The sequence below is a fragment of the Mixophyes fleayi genome, chromosome 3, assembly GCF_038048845.1.
Source record: "Mixophyes fleayi isolate aMixFle1 chromosome 3, aMixFle1.hap1, whole genome shotgun sequence".
Taxonomy (NCBI): Eukaryota; Metazoa; Chordata; class Amphibia; order Anura; family Limnodynastidae; genus Mixophyes; species Mixophyes fleayi.
This window is the reverse complement of record NC_134404.1, coordinates 243,035,842-243,052,331: the sequence shown is the minus strand read 5'-3', so window position 1 is coordinate 243,052,331 and position 16,490 is coordinate 243,035,842. Positions and strand designations below refer to the sequence as shown.

At 45.4% G+C, this 16,490-nt stretch overlaps 1 protein-coding gene across 1 annotated transcript in view; it reads right to left on the bottom strand.

Annotated features, from left to right (window-relative positions):
• Positions 1 to 543: 543 nt before the first annotated feature.
• PSMB1 (proteasome 20S subunit beta 1) overlaps positions 544 to 16,490 on the bottom strand; it is a 34,900-nt gene continuing 18,953 nt past the window's right edge. The window contains exons 5-6 of the mRNA XM_075203364.1: positions 7,519 to 7,625; positions 544 to 822 (exon numbers count right to left, since the gene is read on the bottom strand). Of these exons, the coding sequence (XP_075059465.1) occupies positions 637 to 822; positions 7,519 to 7,625 (293 nt within the window). The 3' untranslated portion in view covers positions 544 to 636. The remainder of the gene's footprint in view (positions 823 to 7,518; positions 7,626 to 16,490) is intronic.

Below are 16,490 nucleotides of genomic sequence, written 5' to 3'. Positions count from 1 at the left end.
TAGCCACCAGCACTGAAAAAAACTACTACTCTCCATAGGCATAGCAAAAATAAAGGAAAAAAACAAAACTACCAAATGGATACTAAGGATCTCAAAGAGACTAAATAGCAAAGGTATGTTTACTACACTGAATACTTCATCTTGCCCCGATTCTGCATGAAAGGTTTGTAGGAGCCCTTACAAACATGTGAATGTTTGCCCTACTATCTATGCAGTCCATTAGCTAGCCACTGATTGACAATGTTTGCAAGAGGCCAGACCCAATTCTTCACACAGATGTAGGATTGTGTCATTTGTATAAATTAACTTTGCTCCAGAAAAATTTATCAGTAAGTAAACTTTGAAGCAATCTTTTTAAATGAATATTACACTAGCGATTTAATTGGAAATACCAAAAATGTGGCTCATTAAAATTTTGTTTGTATGGTAGAGATGAAGTACTTTGATATTTGGGAACTCAGATGGCTGAGTAGCCAATTGTCTCTGTATGACATGTTCAGTCTAATCATGTGTAAGCAGTGCAAATAAGTCAGTGAATCCACAAACTTTTACATATTTTTATTTGATATAAAGGAAAGAAAAAAAAACCCTAAAACACATTATAGTGGTAAATATGTTGATCAGTCATTAAAATGACTAATCTTTTCTCAGAGAAATAGATTCCTCTTTAATGCCATCCTTGGCAACAATGCAAATTTTAAGTGCGTCGCCTGTGTACACATCTCTTTCAGCTGCAGAAATAAATACATCTTTGACAAGTTGTAAGGCCTTCTCCAATGTCAATGGGAGCTGCTCCACATTCTGCATGTTCTTGTATCCAATCTAAAAAACAAGCACACAGAAAGGCAATATTAGATAGACAAATATTGAGTTGGAAGGGAGATGAAGTTGTGCTATACAAGGTCTGTTACAAAAGAAATAAAAAACGGGTTGGGGGGTGGTCTGTAATGAAAAACCACTGCTAATGTCACTAAAGGTTTCCATTAGTAGCAATCCAGGTTAGGCCAAGTCTATTATTATCATCCAAGTTATGCCATGTTCAAAAACGGTCTAGTACGCCGTGCTTTCTTGTAAACGTCCCCAGATGTTACTTCTTGCTTCTAATAAATGTGAAAACCAGAAAGCCAGCACTGGCTACATATGCAATATTACTACAGATATTGGAGAATTGGACCAATAAACTGATTATCTAGCACATTAGAAAATGTTGTCTTGAAATGACCACATACAACCTGTAGCAAAAGAATTTAGTATTCAAACATCCAAAAACTATATTTTTTGTACATTGCCATTAAATTTTCGCCAAGGTTTTTAGGGTTTTGTTGCCACTTCATCATCACCATTTATATAGCGCCACTAAATCAGCAACACTGTACAGATAACTCACCCACATCAGTCCCTGCCCCATTGGGGCTTACAGTCTAAATTCCCTAACACACACACACACTAGGATCAAGTTTACCAGCCAATTAACCTATACCAGTATGTTTTTGGAGTGTGAGGGAGGAAACCGGAGCACCCAGAAGAAACCAACGCAAACACAGGGAGAACATACAAACTCCTCACAGATAAGGCTATGGTCGGGAATTGAACTCATGACCCCCAGTGCTGTAAGGCAGAAGTGCTAACCACTACGCCACCATGCTGGCACTTGACCGATGGCTGTGGCCAGGAGTGAATCTATCCTGTGGTGGTAGTTGCAATTGGAGGGGGATGAACCAAACTTTTGCTGTCCCTCAACCTGGGTACAGAAGAGCAATGTAAAAATAAAAAAAATTACTAAGGAATAAATCCTTGTCAAGCACTGGAAAAAGAACTGGCTAGCAGAAGGGACAGGGAGTTGTTTATAGGGAGAGGAGCTGTTCCTCTTGTGCTATGTCTCCACTCTTAAAATGTACAATTTTAAAGAAGGTTATCCCGACTAGGGGATGAGAATATCGATTCAGATGATTAATGTCTGAAATACTTGACACCAACTGGAGAATCAGACAAACGCATTTACAAAGCAGTTTGTAATGAGCCATCACTGAAACAAGGCTGCTCAAACATATGTTACTATGGGAGCCCATCCACCCTAAACCGCAGGGGCAACCCTGGCTACACAAGTCATTATTTAAAGCAATAATAAATAAAAATAGAGAGCAAGCCTTCTCCCATTTCTCCGACCACCAGTGACAACATGGTTATGGGATTCCCCTGCCATAATTAAAAACCGCTTCAGGCTGGTTAGAGCGGAGCGGTTACCCTTTGTCCATTATGCCAAGTAAACAAAAAAAATGAACACAATTTTGAAAAAGTATTTGAATAAGACCCCAGAAAGTTGCCATTAAAAATCAAAACACAAAAAAAAACAAAAAACAAAACAGCCCCCTTTGCTGACCAGCCACAAAATTATTAAAATGTGGAAGTCCTCAGGACCCTTTACCAGCCAATGTGGAAAAAGCTTGTGATTGGCTTGGTTAGTTAAGATGTGTCCCAAAACACCCCGTTTTAGTCAGCGCCAGTGCCGTGTAGGTTCCTGCTTTCCATTTGCACTACTACGTTAGATCAGATTTTTTTTTTATAAAACAGTAGTAGACTGATTGTTTTATTTGAATAAAGATTTTATTAAAATGTTTTATTTTAACTTATTTTGGGATCAATATACTGGGTGTCTAGCAATGGGGCTGGTTGGAAATGTGGGAACGGAGTGCATGCTGCCCCTTTTTCCTTTTAGTTCATACCTGCAATTAGCCCTACCAGAATATCATTGATATTTGCAAATACTGAACCAAAATCCCATGAAGATGCATAAATAATCTGTTTGTTGCCTACATTTCTGACCATACATCTTCCCTTTTATACTTAATACAATTCTCCACCCTAGTGGGACCCTTGGGAGGAAAGAAAAAAAAAAAAGATTTTTACTCACCGTAAAATCCTTTTCTCTGACTCCACTGGGGGGACACTGCGAGACATTGGGGTAAAGTAGTGGGTCCAGGAGTCTTTGTCACTTTATCTACTAGTAGATCTTTGCTCTCCTCTCCTGTGAATTCCTCAGTTTTGACTAACCAAGCGTGAGAGGAAAGGAGGCGATAATACCTGGAAGGTCTTAAAGTATAGAAACATATGACTTTCCACACACAGAAACTATATACAGAGCAAGGGAGGGTGTGCAGTGTCCTCCAATGGAGTCAGAGAAAAGGATTTTACGGTGAGTAAAAATCTTATTTTCTCTTTCCTGCCATTGGGGGACATTGCGAGACATTGGGGATATACCAAAGCTTCCGCACGGGAGGGATTGCTCTGAACCAGCTGCGCATAAAACTCTGTGGCCAAAGCTTGCATGGGTCGACGCGAAGCCTTGTAACCTGTAAAATTTGGTGAACGTGTGCACGGAGGACCATGTCGTCGCTCTACACAACTGTTCCGCCGGCGCGCCGTGTCTAGCTGCCCAAGAGGCGCCTACTGCTCTGGTAGAATGCGCCTTTAACCTTTGCGGGACGGGTTGCGAGGCCGTGATGTAGGCCTCTCGAATTGCAGATGTGATCCAGCGGACAATTGATAGCCTAGAAGCTGGCCACCCCTTCTTGTGGGCCTCAGAGGACAAATAGCTCTGTAATCTTCCTAACAGGAGCCGTGCGGTCTATATAACAGTGCAGTGCTCGGACCACATCAAGTAACTGTAAAGCCTCCTCTTGGGAGTCCTTTCTGGCCCTGAACGCCGGTATCTCTTGGTTCAGGTGGAATCTGGAAACTACCTTAGGGCTGAACGAGGGCTTTGTACTGCCCTGTCTGAATGGAAAATGAGAAACGGGGGGGGGGGGGGGGGGGGGGGTCACAGCGAAGCGCCCCTAGTTCGGACACTCTACGCGCTGACGAAGAGGAATGCTGTTTTCCAAGTCAGGCGTCTCAATGTCGCCGAATGTAAAGGTTCAAACGGGGACTTGGTGAGGGCCCCAAGGACCAAGTTGAGGTCCCAAGGTTCCACTGGATGAGAAAATGGGGGCTGTATGTGAAACGTTTTAATGTTTGTGAAGTCTGCTATCTTTTTCTGAAAGTACACAGATAGCGCCGAAACCTGTACTTTGAGTGACCCTAGGCGGAGGCCCTTGTCTAGGCCGTCTTGTAAGAAGTCTAGTAAGCGTGGGAGGGAAAATCTGTAAGTGTGGAAACCCTTATATTCGCACCACATAATGTAAGCCTTCCAAACCCTGTAATATATTGAAGACGATGAAGGCTTTCTAGCCCTGATCATGGTTGTAATTACCTGCTGCGAGAGCCCCCTAGCTTTGAATACTAGGGTCTCAGTAGCCACGCCGTCAAAGCTAACCGATCTAAACCTTGGTAGAGGAAAGGACCCTGAACCAGAAGAGCTGTTCGCATGGGAAGGCGGAATGGGAGGGCTGCTGCCAGCCCCAGGTGGTCTGTGAATCAAGCTCTGCGTGGCCAATACGGGGCTATTAGATCAGGGGGTACCCGTTCTCTTTTTAACTTTTTTAGCACCCGAGACAGCACGGGGAGGGGGGGGGGAATATGTAGACCATGCGAAACCTCCATGGCATCTGTGAGCTCTGCTCCTGGGTCTCGTGCCTTTGCACCGTATTGCGTGACCTGATGGTTTAGTCTGGATGCCATCAGGTCGATCTCTGGTGTGCCCCAGCGGTCCACAAGAAGAGAGAATACCTGCCTATTTAGGGCCCATTCCCCTGGGTTGAGTCTTTGCCTGCTGAGGAAGTCGGCTTCCCAATTTTGTACCCCCGGTATGAAGATGGCCGAAATCTTGGGGACAAAGTGCTGCCCATGCCATTATCCGTTTCGCCTCTCGCATTGCCGCTGAACTGCGAGTGCCGCCCTGGTGATTTATGTAGGCTACCGTGGTGGCATTGTCTGATTGTACCTGTAGGGGCTTTCCTGATTGGAACCCCTGGGCCCTTGTCAGAGTAATGCCTTGGGCAAAGTTCCGAAAGGACCGAAATCTGCCCTGGTGGGGTCTATTGATTACCGTCGGGAGAGCAGTGCTCCTTTCCCCCGTAGTTTCGTGAATCACCCTCTCAAGCTCTGAGCCGGAGAGTTACGCCATCAGAGGGTAAATTCTCTAGTGCTTTCTTAGCATCAGCATCTACCGCCCACAATCGTAGCCATAGGCTACGGCGAGCCGCCAATACAAGCACAGAGGACCTAGCGTTAACAGATACGCTGTCTCTGTGGGCATTTGCTACATACTCAGACGTCTCTAGGATGTGCTCTGCTACGTCTAAGAGCTCCGTGCGAGGAGGGTTGTTCTTAAGGCCTCTAATTAATTCCTCAGTCCATAGTTGAATGGCTTTGCTAGCCCATGCTCCGGCCATATTTGGTCTAAACAAACTGCCAATTGCAGTGTATGCTGAGCGGAGCGCTAAGTCACACTTTTTATCAGTGTGATCTTTGAGAGCTATCCGCTCCTGAACGAGAATGGCTGAGGATGACACTAGGCGTGCTACTGGGGTATCTACCCTAGGTAAAGCTTCCCATTTTACCACCTCCTCTGGTGGCAAAGGGTACAGGGATTTGAATCTGGACGGCATCATAAACTGTTTATTGGGCTTTTGCCAGGCCTCAGCTATAATCTCCAACATTTCTGGTGAATGTGGAAATGCTGCTAATTGTGCCTTTGTTCTTTTAAAAAGGGAGACCCCTGTGGGTGCCGAGGGCTCAGGTTCAGCAAACCCCAAGGTATGCCTGATCCCTAAAATAAGACTATCCACACTATTTGCCGAGGCCGCATCATAGTCATGGTGGTCCTCACCCTCTGGGTCTAACTCTAACTTTCCTTCCTCAGGTGAGAAGTCTGATTCCTGATCCTGGTCTTGAACCGTATCAGAGATAATCCTCTTGCCCCTATGAGTAATAGACATTAATCTATCTTCCCTGAGGGCTGCCTGTCTGTGGGGATGTGTTCTCGTCAGCCTGACTGTGTATGATGGCGAGTGGAGTGGAGCTTTCACGTACCTCTGCTACCCGCAGCATGGCGTTAGCTAGTCTTTACACGGTTGATGAGAAGGATCGTAGCCAAAGCGGTTCTTCCACTGCTGTAGACGCCTCCTGAGTTGAACCTTTTCGCGCCTGGGCGTCAGCGGTACAGGCTGCGCAAAGGGCGTTTCGGTCTGTCTGTCCAACTGAAAATTTAGTATTACATTTGTCACATGTATAATACAAAGCAGAAGCTACAGAGTGTCCCTTGCTTTTTGCGGTCCCCTTCTCAGCCATTGTCTTTTCTTAAGTAACTCAAGATAACACAATCTGTATTAAAGAAATTTAGGCTGATGGCTGTTAGGCTAGGAAATCTAGAGTCTCTATACAGGGTAGTCCTAGAATGTCAAAGCACCCCTCCTTTAATTATATAAGGTACAGTGCTGTCTGTGAAATAACAAGAGTGCAATAAAATCAGTTCTATAATAAAAAAAAAACAAACCTTCGTTTGTATGCTCAATAGGCACCAGCCTGTACCGATAGCCGAGCGTGTCAGCAGAGGAGAGGCAGAGTAGGAGAGTCAGGCAACGTTGCTCCGGTGGTGTCCCTATGTTTCCACATGCAGGCTTAATCCTGATTGTGGCCGGAAATGACTGAGAGGAAGGAAGTCTGTTTGTGCCTCCTCTTCCTGTCTCTATGTTACCGCCCGCTTCCTGCTCTCCTGCAATAGTGCCTCCTTCAACATGGCCACTGTGTTCGCTCGGCACACGCTATGGTCACTCAGCGCACGCCCAGGTGCGTGCACCGTATACTGCATCCTCTCTCACCTCCTAACGAGTGTGAGCGGTGCTTACAGTCCCCCTTCTGCTCGTTGTCGAGGGAATTGAGCGGGGACTTGCCAGCACGAAAAGCGGTCCGGGAGGAGAGGCTGATACAGCTTTACTCCCTTGTCCGCTAGCGGGATCGAGTAATCCCTATTACTGTGCTCTCCACATACGTGTCCCGCTTCTGGCCAGAATTAAAATGTGGTGCCCCAAAACTGCCCTCTGTAATGCTCGTTCTCTAGGGGAATGCCGACAGAGGTGCCAGTAAGTGAGCCTCAGCTGCTTCTTACCTTCTGCGGGACCCGGAGTGAGCAGAGCCAAGTCTTGTTCACTCACCTGGGTCTTTAGATCGAGCCGCGCGATGCACCTATAGGGAAATAAAAATAAAAACGTGTAAACTGTAAATCTAACTTGGAATTGCCAGGAGCCCATACCCTAGTGAGCTTTGCTCCTAGTCACTTTAAAGAAACTGAGGAATTCACAGGAGAGGAGGGGAGGAGAGCAAAGATCTACTAGTAGATAAAGTGACAAAGACTCCTGGACCCACTACTATACCCCAATGTCTCGCAGGAAAGAGAAAAATGTTTGCCGAGGACAAACCCTAAAAGAACTGTAAACTTTGTATGCCTCAAAGTGTTTTGTCGAGAGTCAAACAAATCAGTTTTTTGCACAATTTCTACATTTTCCTTTTTATTTTCTATTCTTGTTAAAATTTTTACTGTCAGTTGTATGATCTTGTAGTTTTGTTTATGTAATACAATACCTGATTGTCCAGGAGAGGTTGCAGCATAGCACTTGCAGAGCCACCAGCTTTGTATGCATCTCTCTGGTATGATCCTACTGGATCAAAGCTGTAGACAGCTCCCTTACCTAGAAATAAGCAAATAAGATACAGTTAATTTCCTTTCTTCAAAGGACTCCATGGTAGCCCATGGTTTAGCTAGTTGCTTAGCTGAAGAAAGAAAGGAAAAAGAAACCACTTGCTAGGTATAGAACGTGGCCCATCCTTCCATCATGTGAGTAACTTCCTAGGCTATTCCTGAAAGACATACAACACAGCATTGTCGAGAATATATTAGGGCTGCCATGGAGTCCGTCAAGCAAATTAGGCTACTTTTTCTTTCCTTATTTCCTCCTCTGCCAGGGAGTCCGAGTGGGGGGGGGGGGGAGAAAGCAATTTAGACATTACAGACGCTGCGCTTCCTTAAATGACCACCTTAACGCCGAGAATGTCTGGGTCGCACGTTAAGATGACGCGATTTGGACACGCCGGCATGTTCATTGGCCAGAATTGTTTGCAGGAGTGATTCCAAGAAGTTGTTCTCACCTCCAGGTAGAAAATCGGACTTCTCCTATCGGGGAAACTGCTGTCGGATTTTATGTAGTCGATAATTGGTACCCAACCCGATGAATGTGGGGAAAACATCCCAGACTGAAAATCCAAGGCTTTGTTAGGATGATCTTCTGTTTTGGTGTCCCGGAGACATAAAAACCAAGCAGTTATTTTCATGTCAACATCATGTCTTTCTGTGGGAAGCCAAACTTTTCTGTAGACATGTGGAACACATCTTTGTCCAATGTCCATTCTCCATGATGTATCCAACAGCGAATGCCAACAGCATCAGGCAATCACATTGCTTTTTGTCAATACATGCAGAACTTAGGAAATTATATTTGATGTTTTAATCACCAGCTATTGCAGTCAATTTGTTTGATATTAAGTGGCGCTACCACTGGTCAAGTTTTATATTTATATTCATATTTAGTACAGTCTACAAAATGAAAGCTAGAACCTGATTGGTTGCTATAGGTAAAATCTCCACTCTTTCAAACCCGCAGTTTAGTAAATATAGCCCTAAAGGGCTATAAAATAAAAAAAAATAAAAACCACCCAACATGTTTTTATAGGCAACATTTTGGGAGAAACTAGGTGCAAGCTGGTTAAGGTGAAATCAACTGCTTATTTCGTCAAAACGTCACAGAAGCTTATGAAAGTGCAATATTGCTTTCTAGACAGCTCTCAACTCTAGGATGTTTATTTGGGGATAACATCTTGTCACCAGAAACCTTGAATCATTTTGATGCAAATGTGTGCATCCCAGCCTGTAGAGCTGGAATCTGTAGTGAATACTTCTCATTCTGGTTCTGTCTTGATTTCTCACTGTTGGGTCCTACCAGTCAAGCAATTTTCTTATCCCTGTGGAGATTTTCTTTTTTTTTTTTTTGTAAACAATGATTCTACCTTTTAAATAATTCTAGTTCAAGATTTCTGATGCACCATCTTGCCTGTAGTATAATTCCTATTGTGGGAAAAAAAAAAAAAAAAGATTCTCCGAAGTCCAAGACAGTCCTTTAGAGATAACGGCCTTCTGGTTTGTACTCTGTGACAGGTGTTGCATATGGAGTAAACTTTCTCTGTATATAGTCACCTTATCCCTTGATAAATTTCTATCTACTCCCAGAAAATGAAGCTGCTGTGTGGGCACCATATGGCTCCTGGTCATATTTATGATCCAACCGTGATCTTGCAGAAATGTGATGTTCTTGGAGATGTGGAGAGGCCGAAAGATTGACATAGAAACAGATTATGCTGTTCTGCTATTGAAATATGTAGGTAGGCTTCCAGTAAATATATTGCTGTTAAGCAATCCACATTCTCTATTGAATTTACAGACTTTAAAAAGGGCCTTGTTTGCACATGTGGGTTGAGTCTTCTTAGATTTAAAGTTGTCCTGAAACCACCCATCCCACCAGGAGTAGTTTAAAATAAATCTGGTTCCTTGGTGGTTTGTAGTAACAGGTCAAATTACTCTTTTAAGTAGATTATCTTTTTCTTCTTTGGAATCTTTGTATAAAGTATCCCTCCAGATTCTCAGTGGAGTCTACTCCTGCTTTAACTGTTGTTCCTGCAGAAATTGCAATTAATTGAAACCTTTCTCAAATCTTCCTATCCCTTAAAGGGTCCTCCATCGGCATAGTAGTCTTTGCTGATACAGGCCATAGCAGCATCTACTTTAAGAATTGCATCCCATTTAGAGACGTCCTCATCTTGAAAAGAATATATACAATCCGACCTTCTAGCCTTAAGCTAGGTACACTACACAGTTTTCATCCAATCGGCTAAATCAGCCGACATACGACCGCTCATTTAAAAGTCGGGTCAGTGTGTGCAGTGACACGATGGTCGAAAGTCTGCCCAAATGGACGATTGTCGCCTCATTTGTTGGTCATACCGTTTAATATTTTCGTTCCAATCTCGTTTCCGTTGTGTAGTGTGTATAAACTTCTGACCGATCCACAACAGCGAGTACGAAATTACAGTCATTGATCAGGACAACATGGCTGTAAAAAGTCTCTAAAGGGACGTCCGCTCTTCCCTTTATAGTCCTAAACACGGCTAGTGTGTATGCAGTCCATGGACCAAGCGTAAAAAGTTGGTGGAAAATTCTGTAGTGTGTAACTAGCTTTAGACTGCCAGCTGTCCATTTGATCCCATTCTTTACATGAGAGATCCTTAATCACTTTAAGCTTTAGGAAGACCCTGTATTTCCTTTGATTTTCCTCAAAGAAAGCAGCCTGTAGCGGTATCATGGGTAGTACATCTAGTATCCCCAAAGATTTATAAATGTGTTTAAGCACAACCTCTACTATTTCTATATTAAACATCCTTGATTAATTTATTATCTCCCCTCCTTCACCTTCAAATGATCAATATCATCCACAGAATGATGCCCCCACCACATTATTAGAAGGCCATGATATATCATAAGGTCCCAACCATATCTGTGACCTGGCCCAGACATTCCTTGGCAAGCATAGAGATCCTCAGTTACAAAAGGCTTTTTATCATGCTAGTTTATTTTTTTAATGGTCCATTATGCATAAGACACTCCTGCAGAAAGTAGTTTGCGGTACAGATACCAATGACTAGCTGTGCAGCTCCGTGCTGTTTGTATGCATAGCAACCCTGAGGTGCATGGCTTCAGATTACACGCTGGGCACCATCCCTGCTCTCTGCTTAGAGAGAGAATTAGTATGCTCCCACATTCACTGCTTCTGGTCAAGCAGATAGTAGTCCAGGGAGTCAACCCTGTCTCGGCTAGCATTCCATGAGCGTTGCACAAGGCAAGTCCCTTTGAAAATAAACAAACCTCTCTACACATCTGCCTTGTTCAGTTGGAGACACAGCAAAAAGACCTGATGGAAAGAGGAGCCTATATAGAGAAGTTGCATAACTGTTTTGAAGTCGAAGTCAATATATGTAAATAGATCATGAAAAGCATTATAGAAAAATGCAAAGGAGACTTGGCTAAAATAATAAAATGCACAAATCTGCTTCTAATTAATACTGATGAATAGGTAAAGGCTACAAACTTAGCTGTTTGAAGTATACCTTTGTAAGAAATATTCAGATTTTTCCTGATGACATTGTCACGAGCCGCGGCGGTACTCACAGCCGCCGCGGCTCGCTTCCTGTCTGCCCCAACGTCCCGGCCGTCACCATGACGACCGGGACATCACTTCACTCCAAGGCAACGGTCGGACGCCTCCTCAGCGCCGCGTCCCGGCGCGCATGCGCTTTAGGGACAGATAATCAAGATTCAGCCTGTGGCTGAATTAGCAGGCATTAGCCTGCAAGTGTGATTTCAGGGCTAAGCCCTGATTGGTCTTTTTAGTGTCTGGCAATTAACCTGCAAGTGTGGCTCTGCCTAAGAGCAGGTTCCGATTGGCTGTGGGTTGTATTTAAGGCAATGAGGTCTGCTGCCTCACTGCCGGTTATAGCTTCTGTGCTCCAGTCTGCTGACCTGCTTGTTCCTGTTCTAGTCTTCTGAGACCGCTACCGATTTCCCGCGTTTGACCCTTGGCTTTGAATTGGACTTCGCTTGTGTACCCTGTGACCCTGATCTCTGGCCTGTTTACAGTTTCTGCTATCCGCCTGTGACCCCTGACCTCAGCTTGTTTACGGTTGTCTGCTGCCGGCCCTTGACCTCTGCGTGGACCTCACTCCGCTTGCCTGGGTTCTCCCCAGCCGGTACACACTTCACGACCCTCTGTCAGTCTGCGGCCCAGTCTGTCCCCACCATCAGGGGCTCCAGTGAACACCTGACTGGCAGAGTAGATTCCGGGTTGGAGGGGTTCCTAACTGTCACTCACCGGACCGTGAGTGCCTCTACGCTGGTGCGTGTCTCCCTAGCCTTCCTGCCGGCACCTGTTGTAAACCGCTGCCGTCCGCCATCCTAATGGACTGCGCATGCGCAGCTCCCAAGAACTCTGGTGACTGTTGCTTTTAATCCAAATTGGTTGATCAGGCAACTCCCTATTTAAGGCACCTGTGTGCATTACCTCATTGCCTGATCTTGGAGTCTCATTCCCTGATAGTCTCTGAAGGTGTTCCCTGTGTTCTACTAGTGTCTTCAGTTTCCTGCTGATTCCTCGTGTTTCTCATCGCTGGTTTCCATACCTGCTTCAGTCTCCTGTTTTCTGCTTCCTGCTTGTGTCCTCAGCTGGACTCTGATTACCGGATCTACTCACCTGTGGTTCCTACACTCGTCTCTGCAGTTCCTGCATCTTCCTGTGGACAGACTGTTCTACTGAATAGCGGTATGCCTATCTGTTACTGACTTTCTCCGTTTACTCTGCATATCCGCTAGGACAAGTTTCCACGCTCAGCAGCGGTATCCATACCCGCTATAGACTGTTATTGTTATGCTGCATACCTGTTTGGAATTAACTGCACTACTCAGTCGTTATATGCATAACTGTGATTGACTATCCATTATTGGCCTGCATATCTGTGCTGAGCAAGTCTCTACCAAGCAGCGCCACACATACCGTTATATAGACTTTGTTGGATACGCTGCATACCTTTTGGGATCAAGTTCCTCTGTGCTCTCAGTGTCTGCATCCTATTATCTTTGTATGCTTCCACTCATCAACACTTGTACCCATCCTCACCTATTAAGCAGTGGTACAACTTGCTATACGCAGACCACTGACTTCCCCGCTACCTCCCTGCATCTACTCACGTCCATCCTGATCTCCGTGTTCAAATCTGCCTTTCCACTAGATCAGCTAGACGCTAATTCATTGACCAAAGATTGCTGCAAGTCACTGACTTTACTATTTACTGGCATTCTCTCTCCATCTGCTGTGATATCTGTTCCGCTAGTCACCCCGCTACCAGAGGACCGTTGTGTGAACTTCACTCTGGTAAGACCAGTCATCTGGTGAAATCCTGGGCAAGACTCCTAGTGCCCGTGACACTAACATTATAACCGTCCCAAACACACGGAGACGAGGTTGGAATGGATGCAAGCGGATCCACACCATCTCCGGCACAAGCTCTAGCAGGCCATGTTGAGTCCTTGTACGAAATGATCCAGATATTGGCTGAGCGTTTGTCCGTTCAGGAAGAACTTGCAAAACCCTCACAATCCACTTCAGAACCCACCTGTGAACCTAAAATGAATTTACTGCATCGGTTCTCCGGAAATAGATCCCTGTTCCGGAACTTCAGAGAAAGCTGCAAGCTTTATTTCCGGTTGAGACCCCGCTCCTCCGGTTCAGAGCAACAAAGAGTTGGGATTAAAATTTCCCTCCTACAGGGTGACCCCCAGTCTTGGGCCTTTTCCTTGTCGCAGACCAGTCCTGCCATGCAGTCAGTAGATGCTTTCTTCGAGGCATTGGGTCTACTGTATGACGACCCGAATCGAATGGCCTCTGCTGAAGCTCATCTACGGGCCTTGAAACAGGGCCGGCGGTCGGTAGAGGAATATTGCGCTGAATTCCGTAGATGGTCACCTGATAGTGGATGGAATGACCCTGCCTTACGCAGTAAGTTTCGTTTAGGCCTGTCGGAACAAATCAAAGACTCCTTGGTGCAATATACGTCTCCTACCTCACTGGAGGATCTGATGCACCTCTCCATTAAAATGGAGAGGAGAATTAAAGAGCGAAAAACTGAAAGAGGCATCTTCTCCTCCATCTGTTCTGATTCCTGTTTCCACGGCTCACCTTCAGTGCTCGCTCTGTGGACCTGTCGGCCTTCATTGATAGCGGAGCTGCAGGCAACTTCCTTGACATCGGGTTTGCCCGCTCTGCCGGAATTCCGATGGTAAAAACTCAAATCTGTTATTACTGTCTGTGGCTTAGACGGAAGTCCGTTGCCTGGTGGCAAGACTTCCTGGGAGACCCCGCCACTACAGTTGAAGATCGGAGCTCTCCATTCAGAGTCAATAACCTTCTCTTCCTGATAGATTGTTCGTCGGTTCCCTTGATCCTGGGCCACCCATGGCTCTCCCGTCATAACCCTGTCATGGACTGGATGAAAGGAGAGATTGTCCAGTGGAGTTCTTATTGCACAGTCTTGCTTGTCACTGCCTCTGCGTATGATTCAGTCTATTCCGGAGCAGCTTCCCTCACAATATCATGAATTCTGGGATGTGTTCTCCAAGAAGGCTGCTGATACCTTACCACCACACCGTGACTTCGACTGTGCCATCGAGCTGATTCCTGGTTACAAGTTACCTAAGGGGCGTCTGTACTTCCTCTCTGTTCCAGAAACCAAATCCATGCAGGAATACGTCGATGAAAACCTGGAGAAAGGCTTTATCAGGCCATCTATATCTCCCGTAGGAGCAGGATGCTTCTTTGTATCCAAAAAGGATGGAGGGCTAAGACCCTGTATAGATTACCGGGGACTGAATCTTATCACAATTAAGAACACCTATCCTCTTCCGCTCATTTCCGTATTATTTGATCAATTAAGAGGGGCTACTGTCTTCACAAAAATCGACCTTCGTGGAGCGTATAATCTCATCCGTATCAAGGAGGGAGATGAGTGGAAGACGGCATTCAATACGCACTCTGTACACTACGAATATATGGTAATGCCGTTTGGCCTTAGCAATGCACCTGCAGTGTTCCAGGACCTGATCAATGAAGTTCTTTGGGACTTCCTTGGTTGTTTCGTGGTCGTCTATTTAGATGATATCCTCATCTATTCCAGATCTTTGCCCGCACATCAGACTCACGTCAAACAAGTTCTACAAAAATTGCGAGAGAACCACCTTTACGCCAAGCTGGAAAAGTGTGAGTTCGAGGTGCAGAAGGTATCCTTTTTAGGTTACGTAATCTCTTCTGAGGGATTCTCCATGGATCCAGCTAAGGTCCAGGCTATTGTGGATTGGGTGCAACACAACAATCTTAAGGCAAGTGCAGAGGTTCCTGGGCTTCTCCAATTATTATAGGAGATTCATTCACAACTTTGTTGACATTGTGGCTCCCATTGTCGCTCTGACCCGTAAAGGAATGGATCCAACTAATTGGTCGTCAAAAGCAGTAGCCTCATTCGAGAGCCTGAAAAAGGCCTTTGTCTCCGCTCAGGTCCTAAGACATCCGGATCCAGCTAGGACATTTGTTCTTGAGGTCGATGCCTCGGACATCGGTGCTGGTGCCATCCTATCGCAGAAGGATCCTCATACTAATCGTCTGCACCCATGTGCTTATTTCTCCCGTCAGTTCTTGTCCGCGGAAGCCAACTATGATGTCGGTAATTGAGAACTATTGGCACTCAAATGGGCCTTTGAGGAGTGGCGGCATTGGTTGGAGGGTGCTTCACATCAGATCTCTCATTACCGACCACAAGAACTTGCAATATATACAGTCAGCCAAACGTTTAAATCCCAGACAGGCCCGGTGGGCGTTATTCTTTACCCGGTTTAATTTCCTGATCACCTACCGACCAGGTTCCAAAAATGTCCGGGCAGATGCTCTGTCCAGAAGTTTCTCGGCCCACCACGTTACCAGCTACAATTCCAGGGCCGATTATTCCCTCTTCTGTAATCCATGCCGGGTTAACCCAAGATCCGAGTATCACACTTCAGAGATTCCAGAGATTAGCCACTGATACTACTCCGGAGCGACGTCTCTTTGTTCCAGTCCATTTAAGGAAGGCGGTTCTTTCAGAGGCGCATAACAGTAGGGCTGCTGGACACCCTGGAATTCACAAGACGCTAGAAATCCTTCCCATACAGTCTGGTGGCCATCAATGTCTGCTGACGTCAAGAGTCATGTCCTCTCATGTGAGGTTTGTGCTAGAAACAAAGTTCCTAGGATCCGTCCAGTAGGTCAGTTAGTTCCTTTGGCACCGCCTGCAAAACCATGGACCCACTTGTCCTTGGACTTTATAGTTGATCTACCACCTTCTGCAGGACACAATACCATTTGGGTCGTGGTAGACCGGTTCACCAAGATGTCACATTTCATTCCATTAACCAGACTGCCTACTGCTCGGGATTTGGCCATCTTATTCATTAAACATATTTTCCGGCTCCATGGACTCCCTACTGACATCGTTTCCGATCGGGGTTCTCAGTTCATAGCGCAATTCTGGAGATCCTTCTGTACCCTTCTCGGAATCAAGCTCAGTTTGTCATCCGCATACCACCCTCAGTCAAATGGACAAACCGAAAGGGTTAACCAGTCCTTAGAGAAGTTTTTACGATGCTACACATCGGAGTTCCATGATAATTGGTCTTCATTGTTACCCTGGGCGGAATTTGCGTGTAATAATTCCTGCCATTCATCTTCTAAAACTTCTCAGTTTTTCTGCAATTATAGTTTTCACCCCAGATCTAACTCCTTGTATTCGCTCAACCCAGTAGGTGTCCAGGAGATCCGTACCACTGCAAGGGATCTCAGAGTTATCTGGAGGAAAGTACAGGGATCTTTGAA